The following is a 19,907-nucleotide window of genomic DNA, read 5'->3' as shown; positions in this document are numbered from 1 at the left end:
TAAACACACAAAGGAAAATATTCCCTAAATTGTGGTGTTTGGTCCTTGCTGGTGTCTGTGGAGAGTCTGCTCCAGCTTGGATTCCCCGTGAGCCGGTGGGGATTGGGATCCAGAGCCGGGATCGGGGCTGGGAGTGCTTCCAGAGGATCCCTGAGCTCTGTGGGGCTGGCACGGTCCCAACACCTTTGGCTCTGGCTCAGTGGCTGGAAGAGAGCAGCAAAGGGATGAGGATGTGGGGAAATGCTTGGCTGGGTCTCTCTCACTCGAATTCTTGGGATTTGGGACAAAACCAGGAAAAGGATGAGGATGTGTGGGGAAATGCTTGGCTGGGTCCCTCTCCATCCATTTTCTGGGATTTGGGGACAAAGCTGGGGAAGGGATGGGACAGATACCCAGCTAATCCAACTCTATCCATGCTCCTGGGCAGGGAATGGGAGTTACCTGGGGCAGGGCAGCTCAGCTTCATCCCAAACCCCATCCCAACCTTCTCCCTTCCCACCACCAGCATCCCCAGGGCCAATTCCCCCCAATCCCAGCTCCCAGTGCAGGACACCCACCCACCTTTGGGGTCATCCATGGGAGTCATCCATGTTCAGGCCAGGAAGAGCTGCTCCGTGTGCTCTGCCACCCCTCAGGGAAGCATCCAGAATTCCATCCTCCGGCATCCCTTGGCATGGTGGGTGCGCCCAGTGTCCCCAGGGTGGGTGCTCAGCCCGTGGGGACAATGACAGGAGATGCCACCTCCTCGTTCCCAGAGGGAATTCCCTCCATGGGAATGTCCCTCTCTGTCACCGTGTAGCCACGCCTGGTGCATCTATGGGGGGAAGAGGAGCGGCAGTGGCATTCCAAGGCTTTTCTTTGGGAAGCACAGAAGCTTTGGAAAACTCATTCCTGGGGTTTGGCACTTACTTCCTCCTCCTCCTCCAGCAGCAGACGGCCACAATTCCCATGGCCAGCAGCACCAGGAGTCCTGTGGGATGGACACTCGGGGTGAGGAATCTCCCAGCCCATGGCTGATGAATTGCACCAAAATAGCTCCATAAGGAGCCAAAACCACTCCAGGCACCATCACAAGATCCCTCCTCACCCCTGGAGGGAGGCAATTGGGAATTCTTCTTGACAGGAAGAAATTTGGGTGCTGAATCCTTCCCCCACTCAGTGGCATTCCCATTGGCCATGGAAAGCTCCCACAGCCCCCAAAAGGAATTTTAAGCTTAAAAAAGTTGAAATCAGCCCCTGTTTCCCAAAGAAGTTTTTTTTCCCTCAGCTTACCAACAGAAGAGGCCACGGACTGGATGGAAACTGGAAAAGAGGAGAGAAAAGGAAATTTTGAGCGGCAAAGGTAGGAAAGGGGTGGATGCTGGGAGGAGCCTCACTAAAAAGGAGGTTGGAGAGAAGGAAAAGTTCCATTGGAAAAGCAAGAGATCCTTTGTGGATGAAACAGGCCCCAGGGGAGGTCTGGGAATCAGCCCAACCTGCAGCATAATCCGTGGGCGGGATGGGCAGCGAGGTCGTCCCCTCTCCCGGCGTGGATGTGTCCGGTGTTGGAACCATCTCTGGTGGCCTGGATCCAGCTGGTGACGGCCCATCAGGTGCTGGTGGCACAGGGGACTGACTGGAAGCTGGAAAGGGGCTGGAATTGGGGCTGGCACTGGTGGTTCCTGCTGGGAAAATGGTGGGAGATGTTTAAATTCCCAAAATCAAAAAGCTGCGCCGTTATTTCTGTGCCCTCATCCACAGCCACAGAATCACTGGGATTTCACCCCATGGGGTGGATCTGATCCCAGCACAGGAATGTTGTGGTTTCCACACCCTGGGAGCTGTGGCTTTGCCGTGGCTGTGGCAGCTCCAAACCCAGTCCCAATCCTGTTCCTCACCCCTCTGGGTCGTGCTCGCCGGGCTGGGGGTTTCCCTGGAAAGAGCTGGATCTCCTGTGGGAAAACACAACAGGGAGACACCATCAGCTGGGAAGTGAACTCTCCAAGTGGTTTGGTAAGTTAGAGAGTCAAAATTATTTTATCCAGCATTGAGGTCTGGGGGAAATTCCACAAATTCCAAAATATGGATGTTCATTGTCCAATGATAACAATTTTTATATTTTAGCAAAGCAAAGAACTAATGCTCACTGGCTTCAAGTTATTAATTACCATTCTATCTTCTTTTGATTAATAATTTGTCCTTTTTTAATTATCCTAATTAATCTGTATTTTCAGCCTTTTAATTATGTTTTCCCACATTGGGCACCTCTGGTTTATGCAAAGTCCCTTTGTGGTTTATAAATTCCGCGTTCCTGGCATTCCATCCTCGACAATAAATTCCTCTCCCAGGTTTTAACTTCCTCCCCCAGGTCTGGGAGCTCTGAAGGATGCGAGGCACTAAACTTTTGTTTTCCCAACTCATGATCCATTAGGATCCAATTCCTCTCCATAATTCTCCCATTTCTGATTCTTTTGGAAGAAACAGAACTCGGGTGGCGCCCATGTTCCTTCCCATCTCCTGTTCGGGGTGTCCCAGCTCCAACTTCCCCTGAGCACTCACGGATGCACTGGAGGGTGGGGTTGGTCCAGCGGGGCTCGGAGCCGTTCCAGAGGATGCACTGGATGAGGCTGGAGGTCCCAGCTTTCCGTTTGTACCCGGGCTTGCAGGAGTAGCGCAGGCGGGAGTTCAGCTCCGTGCGATTCCCGGCGTCGATGTCAGCGTTGGCCACGGCCTTGGGGGGGCTGCAGTGCACTGGGGTGGGAAAAACACATGGAATCACAACAGGGAGCTCAGACAACCTCTGGCTGTGCTGGGGAATTCCCCACTGCTCATCCCTGGAAGTGTCCAAGGCTGGGTTGGATGGGGCTTGGAGCAGCCTGGGATAGAGGAAGGTGTCCCTGCCCGTGGTAGCACATGGAATGAGGTGATCTCTAAATTCCTTTCCAACCCAAACCTTTCCATGATGCTATAAAATCCTGCCTAGGGATGGATATGGGATTTATCCATCCTGCACAAATAAAGGGACCCTGTGCCTGACACAGGGAATGGAGAAAGGGAAAATATTCCCAGCATTTTGGGGATCACTTGTAGCAGCTCCTCCAGATCTGCTGGAGAAAGGGAAAACTCCACTTCTGGCATGTTTGTGGTCACTCATAGCAGCTCCTCCAGCCAGCAAGGAACTTTTATGGAATTCCATCCCCTTGCAGTGACTGTCCCAGGCCAGCAGCCCCAGCTGCCTCCAGCTGCTGAATTCCAGCTGTGGTCACTGCCCCCATCCTTCTCCATTCATTTTGCAGCTGGACATGAAAAATTCCAGCTGCTGGTGAGTCCTCCAGCCTCTTCCCAGGAATTCTTCCCCCCCTGGAAGGTGGCAGCTGAAATCCAAGTATCCCAGACAAAGGGACAGCAGTGGATTTTGAGCTGTGGCTTTGCTTGTCCCCAAACGAGCTCCCGCTCCCCCTTCAGCCTCAGCATGAGCTCGGTTCCATACCAGAGTGATGACATTTCCCATCTTTCCTGGTGCAAGGGGCAAAATTTCCTGGCTGCTCCAAAACTGTGCCAGCACCTGGATCCCAGTGGTGGTGTGGGAATGCCTTATCCATGGAATAAGAAGTTCCCCTATCCCAGTGGGAGCCAGCACTGGAAGTTCCCCTATCCCAGTGGGAGCCAGCACGGAGAGATGATAACAATGGGAATAACACAAAATGCAGCTGGGATGGAGCCATAGATGGCTGGGGTGGGATGGATGAGCAGGAGGGAGCAGTGGGTATCTGGGATGGGATGGATGAGCAGGATGGAGCAGTGGGTATCTGGGATGGGATGGATGAGCAGGATGGAGCAGTGGGTATCTGGGATGGGATGGATGAGCAGGATGGAGCAGTGGGTATCTGGGATGGGATGGATGAGCAGGATGGAGCAGTGGGTATCTGGGATGGGATGGATGAGCAGGATGGAGCAGTGGGTATCTGGGATGCACAGATGGGATGGATCCAATGGATATCTGGAGGGAGCCATGGATATCTAGGCTGGGATGTGAAGTATGGAGCAAAGGGAAGTATGGGAAGTACGGATAGGATGGAGCAGTGGATATCTGGGATGGGAAATAGGAATAGGATGGAATAATGGATATCTGGGAAATAGGGATAAGATGGAATGATGGATATGTGGGATGGGAAGGAGGGATAGGATGGAATGATGGATATGTGGGATGGGAAGGAGGGATAGGATGGAATGAGGCATGGCTGGGCTGGGTGGATGAATTGGTGCCTACCATGGATGGAATGATGTCCAGCTGGGATGCAGCAGTGTCCACCCAGGAGGAACAGAGCTGGGCTGGGATCATTATGGAATAGAGACGGAAGAACAGTGGGAATGGGAATGCCATGGCAGGGAGGATGGGAGCACACAGGGATGGGAATGTGCCAGTGACAAGGATAGGAGTGTGATGGCAGCAGGGATGGGAGCAGGATGGGAATGGAAACAGTGTGGGGATGGGAGCAGGATGGGAATAGGAGCACAATGGGGATAGAAATGGTAGGAATGGGAACATGGAGTTCAAAACACAGTGGGCATAGGAACATGACAGAAACAGAGGGGATGGGAGCAGGATGGGGAACTGGGAACAGTGGGGATGGGAACAGGATGGGGAACTGGGAACAGTGGGGATGGGAACAGGATGGGGAACTGGGAACAGTGGGGATGGGAGCAGGATGGGGAACTGGGAACAGTGGGGATGGGAGCAGGATGGAAAGGGGACAGTGGCACAGCAGCAGTGGGGACAGGAACACAAGGTGCACCTGCAGCACCCAAAACATCCAGAGATAAAAATCTCCATCCTGAAAAGCTCCTGCCCCAATTTGTGGTGCATTCCCAGAACATCCCAGGGGGAATCTGCTCCGTTTGAGTGCCCAGGTGGATCTGGTGTGACCCTGGCCGGTATGGCCAGAGGACATGAGTGACATGGGGACATCCATGTGCTGAGCACAGCAGCTCTTGGTCTCCTCTCAAGACGTGGGTGAAGTTCCTGGAATCAGCAGCTCTTGGAAGCAGGATTCGAGGAAACACCTGCCTGGGGATGTTTCACACCAGTGCCACAACTCAGCAGACCTGGCACTGTGCCTTTGGGCACTGAAAAACCCTCCCGGTGCCAACTCCAGCTGCGCCTCCCAAGGGACCTCAGCAGGAAATCCAGCCGGAAACACCAAAGATATTCAGGAAAATCCGGGACCTACGAGCTCTCTTTATGTCTTCCAGCTTTTAAACCTGCTCTCCTCATCCCAATCCCAAAGAGCTTTTTTTTTTTACAGTTGGTTGGAATCTCCTCTTCTAAAAGATGCCCAAGTTGTTCCAGCGCAATCCCAGCAGCGCCGCTCTCCAGGATCACCATCCAGTGTTTCACACCATCCGTGGATTTCAGCTTGTTTGATGAGACAAAACATTCCAAAGGGGAAAAGGGGAGGAATCAGCTGGAGGTGCAGGATTTAGGCTTCAATCCCTCAGGAATGAGTTGGAATTTCCCATGGATGGGTCATCCCAGGTGCTCAAAGACTCATCCCATGCTTGGCCAACCTCCCAAAGGAGCTGCAGTGCCGGGAGCTGACCATCCCAGGAAAACACCTCCAGCTGCCTTATTTCCATCTGGATTCCCTGCATCCTGCTGGGATTAAATATCCAGGTTGAAACGTGCCTGATATCCGTGGATTTTGCATTTCCATGGACTTTTTCCTTGTCTTTCCCCACCAGTGACCTCCAACGCTGCCGGTTTTGGAGGATGAGCTCATTCTGGCAGGTTGGGAAGCAGAACAGGGAATACAGCCAGGATGATCCCTGGCATGGAGATGCTGCCATGTGATGTCATTCCATGTCCAAATACAGCTTCCCAAGGGTGCACAACCACAGCTGGACACTGGGGAATCCACACCAGGAAAAACTTGGCTGTTCTCCTTAAAAAATTACCAGGAAAAGGCCCAGAGAGGTGAGGTTTTCCTGCTCAAAATTTAAAAGCCATGAGCGAAAAAAAAAAAAAAAGTGGAGGAAAGAGGAATTTCACAAATCTGGGTGCAAGAAAAATACATGAGAAATACCAAAATCACAGAAATAAACAAAACTTTCAGGTTTTAACTCAAAAATATTTCCAACTGAGCAGGAGAGGACAGGATGTCCAGTGGGAACACTGTGGGATGCAACAGCACATCCCAAATTGTCCATCACGTGAACCAGAAGAAATATTGTTTATTTTCTCTAACAGCCCCTAAACCCATGGGTTTTTGCCCCGAAGAACAATCCTGGTGACAGAGCACTGCTGCCTGGAATGTTGTTGGGATGTCTGGGATCCGTGGTCAGTGAGGAATGACTTTGGGAGGGGGGAGGGCTATTTTTAGGTTGTTCCTGAGGCTCAGGGCTCATGTTTTCCCAGTGCATAGCACTCTTCTGGCTTATTTTTGTCACCCAAGACTTTTTCATTCCTGGCCCTTTCTGTCGTTCTGTTATAAATAGGGATAAATTCATTTTCCAAGGCTTCAGGAGCCCACAGGAGCCTGGAGAACAGTGAGCACTGAAGCTGTCCCAAAGCTCTGCATTCCCTTCCAGCCTTATTTCACAAAATCCTTCACAGCTGCCACATTATCAGCAAATTAAATATTTCCTAATGGTCTTGCTGCTTCCAGCAGCTCCTGGAAGGGTGAACCAAGGCGTAGTTCCAAGGCCTGAGCTGTGATGAGATTTTTCCCAAAGCTCCAAGAGCAACAGAGCTGGGAAGAGTGTGGAGAACCAGGAGGGGCTGAAGGAGCTGGGAAGGGAATGGAGAACCAGGAGGGGCTGAGGGAGCTGGGAAGGGTCTGGAGAACCAGGAGGGGCTGAAGGAGCTGGGAAGGGTCTGGAGAACCAGGAGGGGCTGAAGGAGCTGGGCAGGGGCTGAGCCTGGAGCAGAGGAGGCTCAGGGGGGACCTTGTGGCTCTGCACAAGTCCCTGCCAGGAGGGGACAGCCGGGGGGGTCGGGCTGTGCTCCAGGGAACAGGGACAGGAGCAGAGGGAACGGCCTCAGGCTGGGCCAGGGGAGCTCAGGGTGGATTTGGGGAAAATTCCTTCCTGGAAAGGGCTGTGCAGCTTTGGAATGGGCTGCCCAGGGCAGGGGTGGAGTCCCCATCCCTGAGGGATTTCCAGCCCCGTGGATGTGGCATTGGGGACAGAGTCAGTGGTGGCCTTGGCACCTGGGTTAATTGTTACACTCAGTGACCTTGAAGGTGTCTTTCAGCCGTCATGACCCAGTGATTCCAGGAATTTGGACTTTTGGAGAGACAGGACAATGATGTGACATTCCAGGCTCAGCAGCCACGGACAGCTCCCAGTGCCATGGAAAACCCAGAGAGCGCAGCCAGGCTGAAATCCCACAGGGATGCAGCTCCCATGGGTCCATCACACAGCTCCTGGAAAGCACCCCCAGCCTCCCTGGACACTGTGGAGTGGTGTGGGAATGCCAGGAGAGGGGTGAGCACCCAGGGAACACGGGGCTGCAGCCTGGGGGGGTCAGGAGGCACCCAGGGAGAGGTTTGGGAATGCAAGGAGCAGCATGGGCATCCCAGGGAGCAGCAGGGACACCCCAGGGATGGCATGGACACCCTGAGGAGCAGCCTGGGCACCTCAAGTGGGAGCTTGGGTACCCCAGAATGTGGCATGGGCACCCCAGGGAGCAGAGCAAGCATCCAAGGGAGCTGAGAAAGCATCTTAGGGATGGCATGGCCACCCCAGGGACAGTGTGGGCAGGAGCAGCGTGGCCACCCCAAATGGGAGTTTGGGTACCCCAGGGAATAGCGTGGGCAGCCCGGGAAGGGTAGCGGGCATCCCGGGGAGCAGAGCGGGCAACTTGGGGATTGGCACCGGCATCCCTGGGAGCAGAGCGGGCAACTTGGGGATTGGCACCGGCATCCCGGGGAGCAGAGCGGGTCTCCCGGGGATTGGCACCGGCATCCCGGGGAGCAGAGCGGGTCTCCCGGGGATTGGCACCGGCATCCCGGGGAGCAGAGCGGGCAACTTGGGGATTAGCGCGGGCATCCCGGGAAAGAGGAGCGAGCACCTCCGGGATGGCAAGAGCACCGCAGGGAGAGTGTGGGCACCTCGGTGGGAGCTTGGAACGCCCCGGCAGCGGCGCGATCCCCTCCGGAAGTCGAGCAGGCTCACCTGGGAGCGGAGCTGGCTCGCCAGGGAGCGGAGCGGGGTTCCCGGGGAGAACCGCGGGCATCCCGGGGAGCGGAGCGAGCACCCTCGGGACGGAGTGGGCACCCCGGGGAAGGCGTAGGGACCCCGGAAAGGGTGCGGGCACCGCGGGGAAGGCGCAGAGATCCCGGGGAGAGTGTGGACGCTCCGGACAGGGCTTGGAGCAGCCGGCGGCGAGCCGGGGAGCCCGGGCCAGTCCCGCTTACCGGTGTCGGCGGCGGCGCGGAGCAGCAGGAGAGCGGCGGTCCCGCAGAGCAGCGGCAGCAGCGGCAGTGCCATGGCACCGGCCCGGGGGGCAGCTCCGGGCTCCAGCGGGAGCTCCGTGGCTCTTCCCTGCCGCTGTCGCCGTCCCGGTGCGGGCCGAGCGGTTTCGCTTTCGCTTTCGAGTCGGGCCACCGGGGGGGACGCACCGCCCTGAGGGGATGGGCAGCCAGGGGCAGGGAGGGGATGGGGGGTCCGGGAGGGGAGAGTGGGGGTGGCGGTGCCGGGGGGGATTCGGTGCCCGGGGACGCAATACGCGGAAAGGGGTGAAGTACAGGGATGCAGCATCCCGCGCGTGTGAGATGCCTGGGAGAAAAAGGATGAATTGTTTGTGTTCGTGACCCGGGGGGGCTGTACCGGGTGGGGGAGAGGGGACGGGATACCCGTGGAGAAAGCAGTGCCTGGGGGAATGCGGTGTGGGGGTCGCTGCAATACCCAGGAGGGTCGTGGTTCTCTTGGGATGCAACATCTTGGGGAGGGACGCAATCCCGGCAGGAGATGAGGCAGCACTCCCTGTCCGGGGGAATGTGCTCTCCAAGGGAATCGCGGTGTCCTGGGGGGATGCAGCTCCTCCTCCTGTGCCTGGCCGTGGATCGGGGGGGGATTCCATGAATCCCAGTCCTGGAGATGGAACATGCTGGACCCCACACAAATCTCAAAACTGGAAAACAAGCTGTGATCCAGCCCTGGAAGTTCTGCAGAACTCCTGCAGTCAGGCTCCAGCCCACAGCATTCCCAGGACTCAGATCCCACAGATCCTGCTCTCAGCAAATCCTCCTCAACTCAGCTCCTTGCTCGTGGCCTCTTTATTCTCACGTGGTTTTTGTTTTTTTTTTTTTTATTTTATCAGTGAGCATCAGCAAATAGCCCCACAAGTCTAGAAAAGGGAAAGCAAAGGGTAACTTGGATAACATTTCATGGCCAAATCTTCATGACAGGGGAATAAATCCTCCCTCTGCCACCAAGGAAAGAGAATTACCCTCAATTCACCCTCCCTGAAGCAGAAGAGAGGCTGCACCCGTGACAAGGCTCTGGACCCTGCCCGGGGTGTTTTAGGGAGAGGACTGTGAGCCTGGAGAACCGGGAGGAGATGCCTGAGGGCGCTGCTTAGGAACATTCCAGATGAAAAGGCTGCAGGGGTTCTGTTGGAACCCCTGTACTGAGAATTTGGGACTGTCTGTGCTGCCAGGGACTGACCCCAGAGAACACTGCACTGACCTGAGGCCCTGGAGAAGCTTCCAGAATGGAATGGTGGAGCTGGAATTGTGGGTGTGCAGTTTGAACAGAAGTGTGTGATACCACAGGGTGGGAAACTCAGAGTTTAAGGGTTTAGAATACAATTATATATATATAAAACAAGATAGAGGTTTTAGGGAGGTGACTAGTCCTTCTTCTTCACCTTCCTCTTCTTTGGGTGGTGTTGTGTAATTGGATAAAAAAGTCCACATTGCAGGCCATGGGTATTTAGCCATTAAGTTAAAAGTAGAAATAATTGAAGTATCATTTCTTAATTAAACAGTTTATCCTTTAAAAACTTTCTAAAGAAAGAGATACAACTCTATTTTTAGTTTATTCAAGTGAAATACTATAAAACTCATAATTTGTGAGATTGTAATATAAATAAGAGCTACTAAACACCTAAATCCAAACGAGAAATAACATCTCACACATTTAATCCTGACCCTAACAAAAAAAAAAAAAAAGAACAAACAAAAAACCTTAACATGAAGATGTTGAGGAAAGAAACAAAGGATCCAGTCCAGCTGAGGGCTATCCCAGGTCCCCAGGGCTGGCTGGTGACGCCTGTGGCTGTACTCTGGACGGGCTGGGATCCCACAGGATGAGAGCTGTGAAAAACAGCCAGCAGGGCAGGGTTCACAGCACTTTGTGCAAGAGCTGAGCCTGGTCACCTCAGGCTCAGCTAAAGAAAATTCAGTCTTCAGGGGAAGACTTTGTCTTTCTTCTCAAGAATTCCTCCAAAGGATGTAAAAAATCCAATTGTGTCTGAAATTTCCAAGTGAGGGTTTTGGTGCTGCTGATGCAAATGAGCTCTGCAGCCCCTAATCTTCCTGAAGATTAGGAACAACTGGGTGAGAGTTTGCACTGCAGGATTGTGATCTCTGAGAAGGGCACTTTTTTGCAATACCTTTCCATGAAAATCCTTGAGCCTTTCCATGAAAAATCAGAGCTAGGGAATGATTGACTGTTCAGGAATACACTCAGTGCAAGTGGCAGGTCAGGCTCTGGGTGGTGACCAGAGGACGTGAGCTGGGGACAAGAGGACGTGAGCTGGGGGGACAAGAGGATGTGAGCTGGGGACAAGAGGACATGACTGGGGACAAGAGGATGTGAGCTGGGGGGACAAGAGGACCTGAGCTGGCACTGACCAGCAAAGTGACAGGGACCTGTGGTCCAGCCAAGTGACCAGACAGTCGGAGCCACAGCAGGAGCTGAGGAATTCTCCAGAATTTTCTGTGCTTGGACTGTGAGGGTGTGCAGAGCCAGGGTGTCCTTTGCCTGGTGAGAGGCACCAGCTTGAGCTGTTGTTTTAATATTTAATTATGGCGCTGAGATTAAATTATTTAAGGATTGAGACATCTGAGGCTCTGCCATGGCAAACTGGAGTGAGTGGTCAGACCCTGTGAGTGTGGGGAGGAGCTGGGAAGGAATTTCCAGCTCAGGAATTGTGAGTTCCAGAGCAGCTCTTGGGCAGTTGGACAGGGAATTTTCCCTGGCAGGCTGATTTGTAGGATCATCCCACCAAGCCTTGCCAGGTCCCTGGCTCAGGGAGCCCTTTGTGCACTCCCCAAGGTGCAGCACCAAAGGATCCTCCCCATCCAGCAGCAGGACAAGGATGTGATCCTAAAGCATCCCTCCCTTGGGGCACGGGGAACACCAAGGGCTGGACACAGCACCAGGATCTCCAGAGGGATTCTCCACCCCACACCCAGGCTCATGCTTTAGGGCTTGTCTGTTTCCAAGTGCTTTGAACATCTGAGAAGCAATTTTTGGGCTGGGTTGTCACCACTGTCTCGTCACCACCACCATCAGTGGTACTGGCAAAACCAATATTGGTTTTAATTTAAATTTCATAGAATTGTGGAATGGTTTGGGTGGGAATCTTAAAATCATCCCATTCCATCCCTCTGCCATGGCAGGGACACCTCCCAGTGTCCCAGGCTGCTCCATCCCAGTGTCCAGCCTGGCCTGGGACACTGCAGGGATGCAGGAGCAGCCCCAGCTGCTCTGGCAGTTCCAGCCCAGGCAGGAATTCCTCATTGCCCAGATCCCATCCATGCCTGCCTTCTGGCACTGGGAGCCATTCCCTGGCTCCTGTCCCTGCAGGCCTTGTCCCCAGTCCCTCTGCAGCTCTCCTGGAGCCCCTCCAGGCCCTGGAATGTGCTGGAAGCTCTCTCTGGAGCCTTCTCCTCTCCAGGTGAGCACCCCCAGCTCTCCCAGCCTTTCCTCCCTGCTGCTCCATCCCTCTGACCATCCTGGTGGCCTCCTCTGGGTTCTCTCCAACATTCCATGTCCCTGGCTAGGTCCAGTCTATTATTTATCACATGGATGAAATGAGCACCAGGTCAGAATCAATTCAGAATTATTAATATGGAGACTGGTGGTGAGGAGGGTGCAAAAGGATGAGGGCACAAAAGGTTTTAGCAGCACTTAATCATTGACTAATTGAGCATTTACATGGATTTGGTTTGCTCCAGTTACAACAGCCATTTAATTACAGATCCCAGACCCCTGGTTAACACCAGGCCCTCTGCACAAGCCCAGAGAGGAGAAGGCTCCAGGGAGAGCTTCCAGCACATTCCAGGGTCTGGAGGGGCTCCAGGAGAGCTGCAGAGGGACTGGGGACAAGGCCTGCAGGGACAGGAGCCAGGGAATGGCTCCCAGTGCCAGAGGGCAGGCATGGATGGGATCTGGGCAATGAGGAATTCCTGCCTGGGCTGGAACTGCCAGAGCAGCTGGGGCTGCCCCTGCATCCCTGCAGTGTCCCAGGTTGTACACTGGGGCTGGAGCAGCCTGGGACAGTGGGAGGTGTCCCTGCCATGGCAGGGGTGGCACTAGATGAGCCTTAGGATCCTTTCCAAGTCATTCTTTGATTCCATGATTTCCCATAAGTCACCAGGAAGTTTCCACCCTGAGCACAACCCATGCTGGGAATTACTGGAGGTTTTTTTTCAAAGATCTACTAACAATGGTACTTTTCCACTTGGGATGATTCCAGCTGTGATATTCCAAGGCCTACAGGGAATAGGGGATTATCCCTTATCCTCACCTTGCTCAGGCAGCTGGGGCTCTTGATATGGACAATTCCCCCACCTTTTCTGTGTACAAGTTCCTGATGTGGTCAAGGGTTGCTTGCCTGTCCAGCTGCTTTGGTCAAGGGACACTTCACCATCCAGGTGGGAATTCCTGAGGCCCCCAGCAGCTCCAAGGAAGGGGAAGCTGGGGGAATTCAGCAGCACAGGTGGAAGTGGTTGAGAAGTGTCAGTTTCTCCTTGGATGCACCTCTTGGAAGGGTTGTGTTCTTGGATGTGACTCTTGAACTGGAGATTCCTGGGTAAAAAAAGCTGGATTTTAAGTCAGGACTAGAGATTAGTCCAGTGTCCAAAGGGAGACAAACTCCTTGTTTTAAAGCACCAGGGATGATGAGGATCTATCTCCTTCCAGGACAAAAATATTCCTTTGCATTGTTATTCCAGGAACAGAACCAAAACTCTGCCTCAAGGAGCAGAATGGTCCCAACTCCAGTGGTTAATCAGCTTTTGTTTTCCTGGGAGGATTTAAGCAGGACTTACCTAATTTCTTATCAGCTTTCACAGGTTCCTGCCCTGAGTACATAAAGCATGCTCAGGATGTGACTTCATCCTCCCAGGAATATTGGGACTGTGATTAATCCCTGGTAATTCCTTGTGCTCCAGGAAAATGGTCCCAAGAAATGCTCTGTATCTGCTAGCCTGGGATGGTTTCCCATCAGGTTAATTACTTTCATTTTAATTACCTACTATTCATCCAGCAAGAAGCAGTTGCTGGGCCCAGATTCTGTCCCAAGGCAGCGCTGCCCATTGTGCTCAGAGACACCTGGAAAAGTCAAAATATTGCCCTGGGAATGGAGAGGGATGGAGAAAGGAAAAAAATTCAGTGGTAACATTTTGTGTTACGGGAATTATGAATTTATTTTTAATGAGAGAAGGAGGAAAAGGAGAAGAAGAAGGAGAAGGAGGAGAAGGAGAAAAGGGAGAAGGAGAAGAAGGAGAAAAGGAAGAAGAAAGAGGAGAAGGAGACAAAGGAAGAAGAAGAAGGCGAAGGAGATGAAGGAGGAGAAGGAGAAGAAGGAGAAAAGGGAGAAGGAGAAGAAGGAGAAAAGGAAGAAGAGGAGAAGGAGAAGGAGAAGGAGAAGGAGAAGGAGAAAAGGAAGAGGGAGAAGGAGGAGAAGGAAGAGGAGATGGAGAAGGAGAAGGAAGGAGAAAAGGAAGAAGAAAGAGGAGAAGGAGAAGGAAAAAAGGAAGAGGAAGAAGGAGAAGGAGGAGAAGGAAGAGGAGAGGGAGAAGGAGAAGGAAGGATAAGGAGGAGGAGATCCATTGCTAAGCATTGCAAGATCATTCTCTCATAAAAGCTAAAACACAGCACATGTAACACTTGCTACAGCTTTACAAACAAACATTTCCAGTTTTGGCTGGAATTTGGCAGAATTGGTAAAAACCAGGTGTCCTTGCTGCATTTATGACCTCAGGCTAGAGAGAGTCCAGCCTTTCCAGAGCTCCCAAGGGAAATCCCTCCCTGCTGGCTGTCAGGAGTGTGACACCAGGAATGCAGCAGGAGCAGCAGGAGCAGCAGGGCGGGCTGTGCTGGGCTCGGGGGATCTCCGGTGGGATTTTTTGGAACTTCAGCTCCTTTTCCGTGTGAGGGGAAAGCACCCATGAAACCAGCCGGGGGATTTTGGCCACGGGGTTGCTTTAGGTCTCAACTTCTGAGCTGGGGACTTTCAGTTCCCAAAGAGAATGAGCAGATTTTGGTCCCAAGTTTGATTTAATCCAATTCAATTATTTGATGCTGCTCTAGGAGGGAAGAGCACTGACAAAACACGAGGTTGTGAAAATTCCAGCTGGAGGCTTGGACACATTCCCTTTTCCCTGCAAATAACATTCCCAGAGGGTTTCTCCTGAAACAAAATGAATTCCCACATTTTTTTGTTCTCTGAAGGTGAGAAGGAAGAGGGAAGATTTGTATGGACCTTTCAACCCTCACTTTCTAGGAATAAATAAATGTCCAGCACATGGAGGTTGTTTCCTTTAGCCCTTCTCTAATTAATTCCAATCTGGTGGGGAAAGCCTTTCCTTTTTAAAGTTTATCTTTTAAGTCAATAATTATCAAATTCCACTTGGCTCTGCTATCAACAGCTGTGAATTATGACAGCCTGGGAATCTTGAATGTAAGCCTGTGCTAAACCACTGGAAAAACTTGTGAAAAACCCAAATATTCCCCTTGGAACTAAAGCTGGGATGTTCTCCTTGACCTCTACAAGCACTTGAAGGAGACAACGTGTTAAAGAGGAAGAAAAACTGCAGGAAAAACTAGTTTGTGGCATTTGTTTGTGGATTTGCTTTGGAACAATTCCTCTTCCTGCAGGTGGCTGAGATTACAAAACCTGGAGTTTTTTGGTGGGAACCCCAGAGCTGGGAGCGTGGCAGAGCAGCTTTTAGCTTTGGAGGGGGGTGGAGGGCTGGGAAGCATCCACAGCCTCCCTGTGGGATGGTTGTTTTTCCCTCCTCATCCTGGGAGGATAAATCCTGGGGATAAATATCCTGGTTGTGCTGCCCACCCACGGCAAAGCCTTTCCTGGAAGCTCCTGCGGGTGGGGAGGGGCTAAAGGGAGGCTGGGACTCCAAAATTGGGGTTTAGGTGGTTCTGTCCCCACGGTGGTTTTGGGGGTGCAGTAGAATGGGAGGAAGGGCAGAGCAAGCTCAGTGGGGACAGTAATTCAAACAATAAAATAATAGCTTTTCATTGAAAGTTCTTCAGCAGAGGATGAAGGGGATGCTGCTGCTCCTGGAGGTCACCAGAGGTGACAGCACAGCCTCAGCCCAGCCACCTTCAGGGTGGGACAACTTCAACCATGAGACAAGGGGGAAATCAGAACTCCAGGAGAGTCCAGAGCAGATCCAGAGAGGCAAACATCAGATAAAAAGTTGTCCCCAGGGTTTATTAAAAGGGTATAATGTAATATTATATTATATGATGCAATATATAATACCTATTACATGCAATATATAACATATTTATTATGGAACTATATACATTAAAATAATCTATAATATGCTATACAGTCTATATTATATTATATTATATTATATTATATTATATATATTATATTATATGATAGTATATTATATTATATATATTATATTATATTATATTATATTATATTATATTATATTATATTATATTATATTATATTATATTATATTATATTATCTTGCAATATGTACTATAATATTATACATATATAATATATAACATATTTAATATATGATACTATATAAGAAATCAGAATTTATAATAGATGAAAAATATAATAAACATAACATCATTTAATATATTAAGTACATTAAGTATATCTATATATTTAATATATATTTTAAATGTATTTAATATAGAATACATTTTATATCTAATAATAATAATGCATGTTATATGCAATATGCACTATAATATATAATACATCCAATATGAACAATAATATATGATATATAATTTAGTATATTATGTAAAATATATGTAATATATATCATATAATATATAACATATAAAATAAAATATATAATGTGTATTCAATACTATTATATCAATATATCATGAATTACATAATATATATTATCTATTATATGTTATCTATTACATATTATCTATTATCTATGATATATTATATTGCACATCACATATTATATAACATATGTATAAAATAAAATATTACATATATTTTAAAATAGTATATTATATATTATTTATTATATATTATATATCACAGATGTTCAGTTTGCCCTGAATTTCCCTGTCCCTGGGGTTTGGGATGCAAACAATTCCCATTTGGAAAAACAAGGTAGAAGTGGGGCAGCTTTTAGATGGAAGTTCCTAAATCCCTGGGGTCAGCCCATAAAATCCTCTCTGAGATCTGCCAGGCTCCTTTCCCACACTTCTCCAGCCTGGAGACCCCGGAGTGCTGAGGACAAGGAGTGGGGAAGGCAAACCAGACCTGTGAAACATTTTTTGGTTGATTTCTTTCCTGCATTTGAGGGGAAAGGCACTGAACGAAGCCATTCAGCACTCCAGTCTGTTTATCTGGAAACCAGAGAGTTTATCTTCATTTATTTACTAGGGGGTTATTCAGGAGAAAATCATTCTGTCGGGAGCAGGATGTGTTCCCTCTTGAGCAGGATGTGTCAGGAAAGGTCACTCCACTCTTGGTGTCCTGCCCAAAATTGTTGTCTGGGCTGTTAAACCTGGCTCAGTAGCACAGGAAAGAACCAGAATTCAGTTTAAAAACTTGGAAATGACCCCAGGAGGTTTCACAACTCCCTAGGTCGTGGATTACAAGCAAGAGAAGTCAGGGAAATGGGAGGGAACTCAGCAGTTTTTCATTGTCAGGTTCCTACAATACCATGAAAAATCCAGCTTTGGGAAGAAAATTTAAAAACAGGCTCATGGCTTTGTGCTCCAGCCTCTCCAAGTCACTGCTGCTGGATTTAACAGGGTACAGGCTGGGACTACATTTAAAATAATATGATAGATGATATTTGATATTTTACATCTCACATTTTATTTTAGGAAATAAACCCGTGCTGTACCCTCCTCCTTTCAGAAACCCATTTGCTGTTGGTGTTTAGAGGAGTAAAACAAAATCCTTCCCTTCCAACCCCCTGCTCCTAGCAAACACCACGGGAATTTTTACCCCCACAGGACACAAATCCACAATTCCATGGAAACAAGGCTGATAGCAGGGAATTCAGATCAATCAATTCCAATTTTCCAATGGAAAAACCCCAGTTTGCTCTGAATTTTTCTGTCCCTGGGGTTTGGGATGCAGCAAACAATTCCCACTTGGGAAAACAAGGGGAAACTGGGGCAGCTTTTAGATGGAAGTTCCTAAATCCCTGGGGTCAGCCCATAAAATCCTCTCTGAGATCTGCCAGGCTCCTTTCCCTGTTTCCCAAAGGAAAGCCTATAACATCAAATCTCCTAGAACTTCAACATTTAAAACTCAAAAACCTTTAAATATCACTAACACTAACACTAACCACATCATTATCCTCCAAAAATCCTTTTTTCCTCACACCAAACTCCTCACCTTGGCTTCATCATCTCAGCCACCTGCAGGAAGAGGAATAGTTCCAAGATAAATTTATTTAAATGTACCCTTTTCTAACCCCAAAATAAAACAACTAAAAACCATTTTAAAAACTGTTATTTGATGTTCAATCTCATATAAAAAATAAAACAATGCTAATGTTATAATTCACACCATTACAATCAGAAAATCACTATTTCTTAATTATAATACATTATAAACATTTCTTAACCTATCAACTTTCACCACACCATAGTGTGGAAAATACACATAAATATAATAATATGTAAATATAATATACAACTTTTTCCATGGTGAGGTAAAAGTTGATAGATTAGGAAATGTTTATAATGTATTGGTTTAATACCTTAATTAATTGGTTTTATTATTGGTTTAATACATTGAAACAAATCATTTAAAATTACCCCTTGTAAATCCTACTATAATACATCTTTCATAATTCTATTTCTCCAAAATACCTAATCTTATTTGCAAAACCATCCTTGAAAAACTTATTTCTACTTCTATTTCTCTCTCAACAATATCTTTCCTGTTTGATGAAATTTCTAAATCAACATTTCTTATCTCAAAATTTGCATACAAATAGATACTATATAAACCTTCTAATAAACTTGAAAATTTCTCTACAAATTCATTTCCCACAGCTGGATGGAATTAAAGAATAAGTCAGGGATTGATTCCAAGGATCTCCTCCATGGCTGCACCTTGGGCAGCACCAGAGCCCAGCCAGGGCTGCCCCCAAGATGACCCAAAATGGCCCCAAAATGCCCCAGCGCTCCCGGGGTCTCTCCCTGGGATCAGCTCTGCTCCATTCCCACCTTGCAGTTCATTGTCCCAGCCCAGCTTTAGCCCAGGCACTCCCGCCCTGCTTGTTTTTCTCTCTCCAGCCCACGGGGTTTGTGCTCCTGGCCTGGGATTTGGCTCATTTGTCCTTGGTGCCCAGCTGGAGCAGGAATTGTTTTGTCTCCCTGCTCTGGGCACAGAGCTCACCATCCCATAATAGGAAGCCCAGACCCACACACCAAAGCAGCACAGAGTGTGAAAATAGAAAAGCCAAACCTGAGGCATCACTTTCCCCCTTTATTTATTCTGAATATCTACTAAGAATAGGTATTTAATATCAGATAAGTATCTAACAATAGTAAACAACTCTCAACAGAAACATCTGCTAATAAACATCTAACAGCAGATAAATATCCAACAGTAAATAAATATCTAACACTAGAGAAATATCTAATAACAATAAATATCCCAACTCCTCATATTTCAGGGAAAACTTATTCTGTCACATTCCCAGCACTGCCCATGTCCACAATGCCACATCCACAGGGTGTCAAATCCCTCTGGGAATGGGCACAAACTTTCCCAGGAAAAAATTTTCCCAACATCCAACCTAAACCTTCCCTGGAACAACTTCAGGCATTTTTTTTCTTAAGGGGCTCAAAACATTGGTGTGTTATGAGAGTTATGTGTGAGTTACACATGAGTTACACAGGAATTACATGGGAATTACATGTGGATTCCTTGCAAGTTACAGATGAGTTACATGGGAATTACTTGGGATTTACATGTGAGTTACTTGTGAGTTACACATGAGTTACATGGGAATTTCTTGGGAATTACTTAGGATTTACATGTGAGTTACACATGAGTTGCACATGAGTTACGTGGGAGATTAATGGGAATCCTTCTTTTTTGGCAATGGGCTCAAATAGCTGTTTTGTCTGGATAGTAACATGAGAGTTACTTGTGAGTTCCTTGCGAGCTACACATGAGTTACATGGGAATTAGTTGGGAATTCCTTGGGATTTACATGGGAGTTCCTTGCGAGTTACACAGGAGTTAAGTGGGACATTCATGAGAATCCTTTTTTTTTGGCAATGGGCTCAAATAGTTGTTTTGTCTGGAGAGTTACACGAGAGTAACTTGTGAGTTCCACAAGAGTTACACGGAAGTTACTTGGGAGATTAATGGCAATCCTTTTCTTGCCAGCGGCTCGATGTTGGTTTTGCCTCGAGAGTTGCCTCTGTTAACTTGTTAACACATGAGTTACATGGGAATTAAGGTTTTGTTTGCC

General features: G+C 48.9%; 1 protein-coding gene across 1 annotated transcript; it reads right to left on the bottom strand.

Moving 5' to 3' along the window:
* Positions 1-108: 108 nt before the first annotated feature.
* IL15RA (interleukin 15 receptor subunit alpha) lies at positions 109-8,536 on the bottom strand. The gene is made up of 7 exons (XM_050969741.1): positions 8,397-8,536; positions 2,539-2,730; positions 1,878-1,931; positions 1,476-1,664; positions 1,273-1,302; positions 910-970; positions 109-814 (listed from the first exon to the last, which is right to left on the bottom strand). The coding sequence occupies exons 1-7, from the start codon at positions 8,467-8,469 to the stop codon at positions 709-711; spliced, it is 705 nt and encodes a 234-aa protein (XP_050825698.1). The 5' UTR covers positions 8,470-8,536; the 3' UTR covers positions 109-708.
* Positions 8,537-19,907: the final 11,371 nt, after the last annotated feature.

The sequence above is a fragment of the Serinus canaria genome, chromosome 1A (genome assembly GCF_022539315.1).
Source record: "Serinus canaria isolate serCan28SL12 chromosome 1A, serCan2020, whole genome shotgun sequence".
NCBI lineage: Eukaryota > Metazoa > Chordata > Aves > Passeriformes > Fringillidae > Serinus > Serinus canaria.
The sequence above is the reverse complement of the archived record's forward strand: the minus strand, read 5'-3'. Positions and strand labels throughout refer to the sequence as shown.

Bases quoted from the DNA above. Each gene is read 5' to 3' on its own strand.
- IL15RA (XM_050969741.1), bottom strand. From the start codon at position 8,469: ATGGCACTGCCGCTGCTGCCGCTGCTCTGCGGGACCGCCGCTCTCCTG. The intron at 1,303-1,475 runs GTTGGGCTGATT...CCTCTTTTCCAG, and splicing joins GCCCACGGATTATGCTGCAG to TTTCCATCCAGTCCGTGGCC. The intron at 815-909 runs GTAAGTGCCAAA...TTCCCCCCATAG, and splicing joins TGCTGGAGGAGGAGGAGGAA to ATGCACCAGGCGTGGCTACA.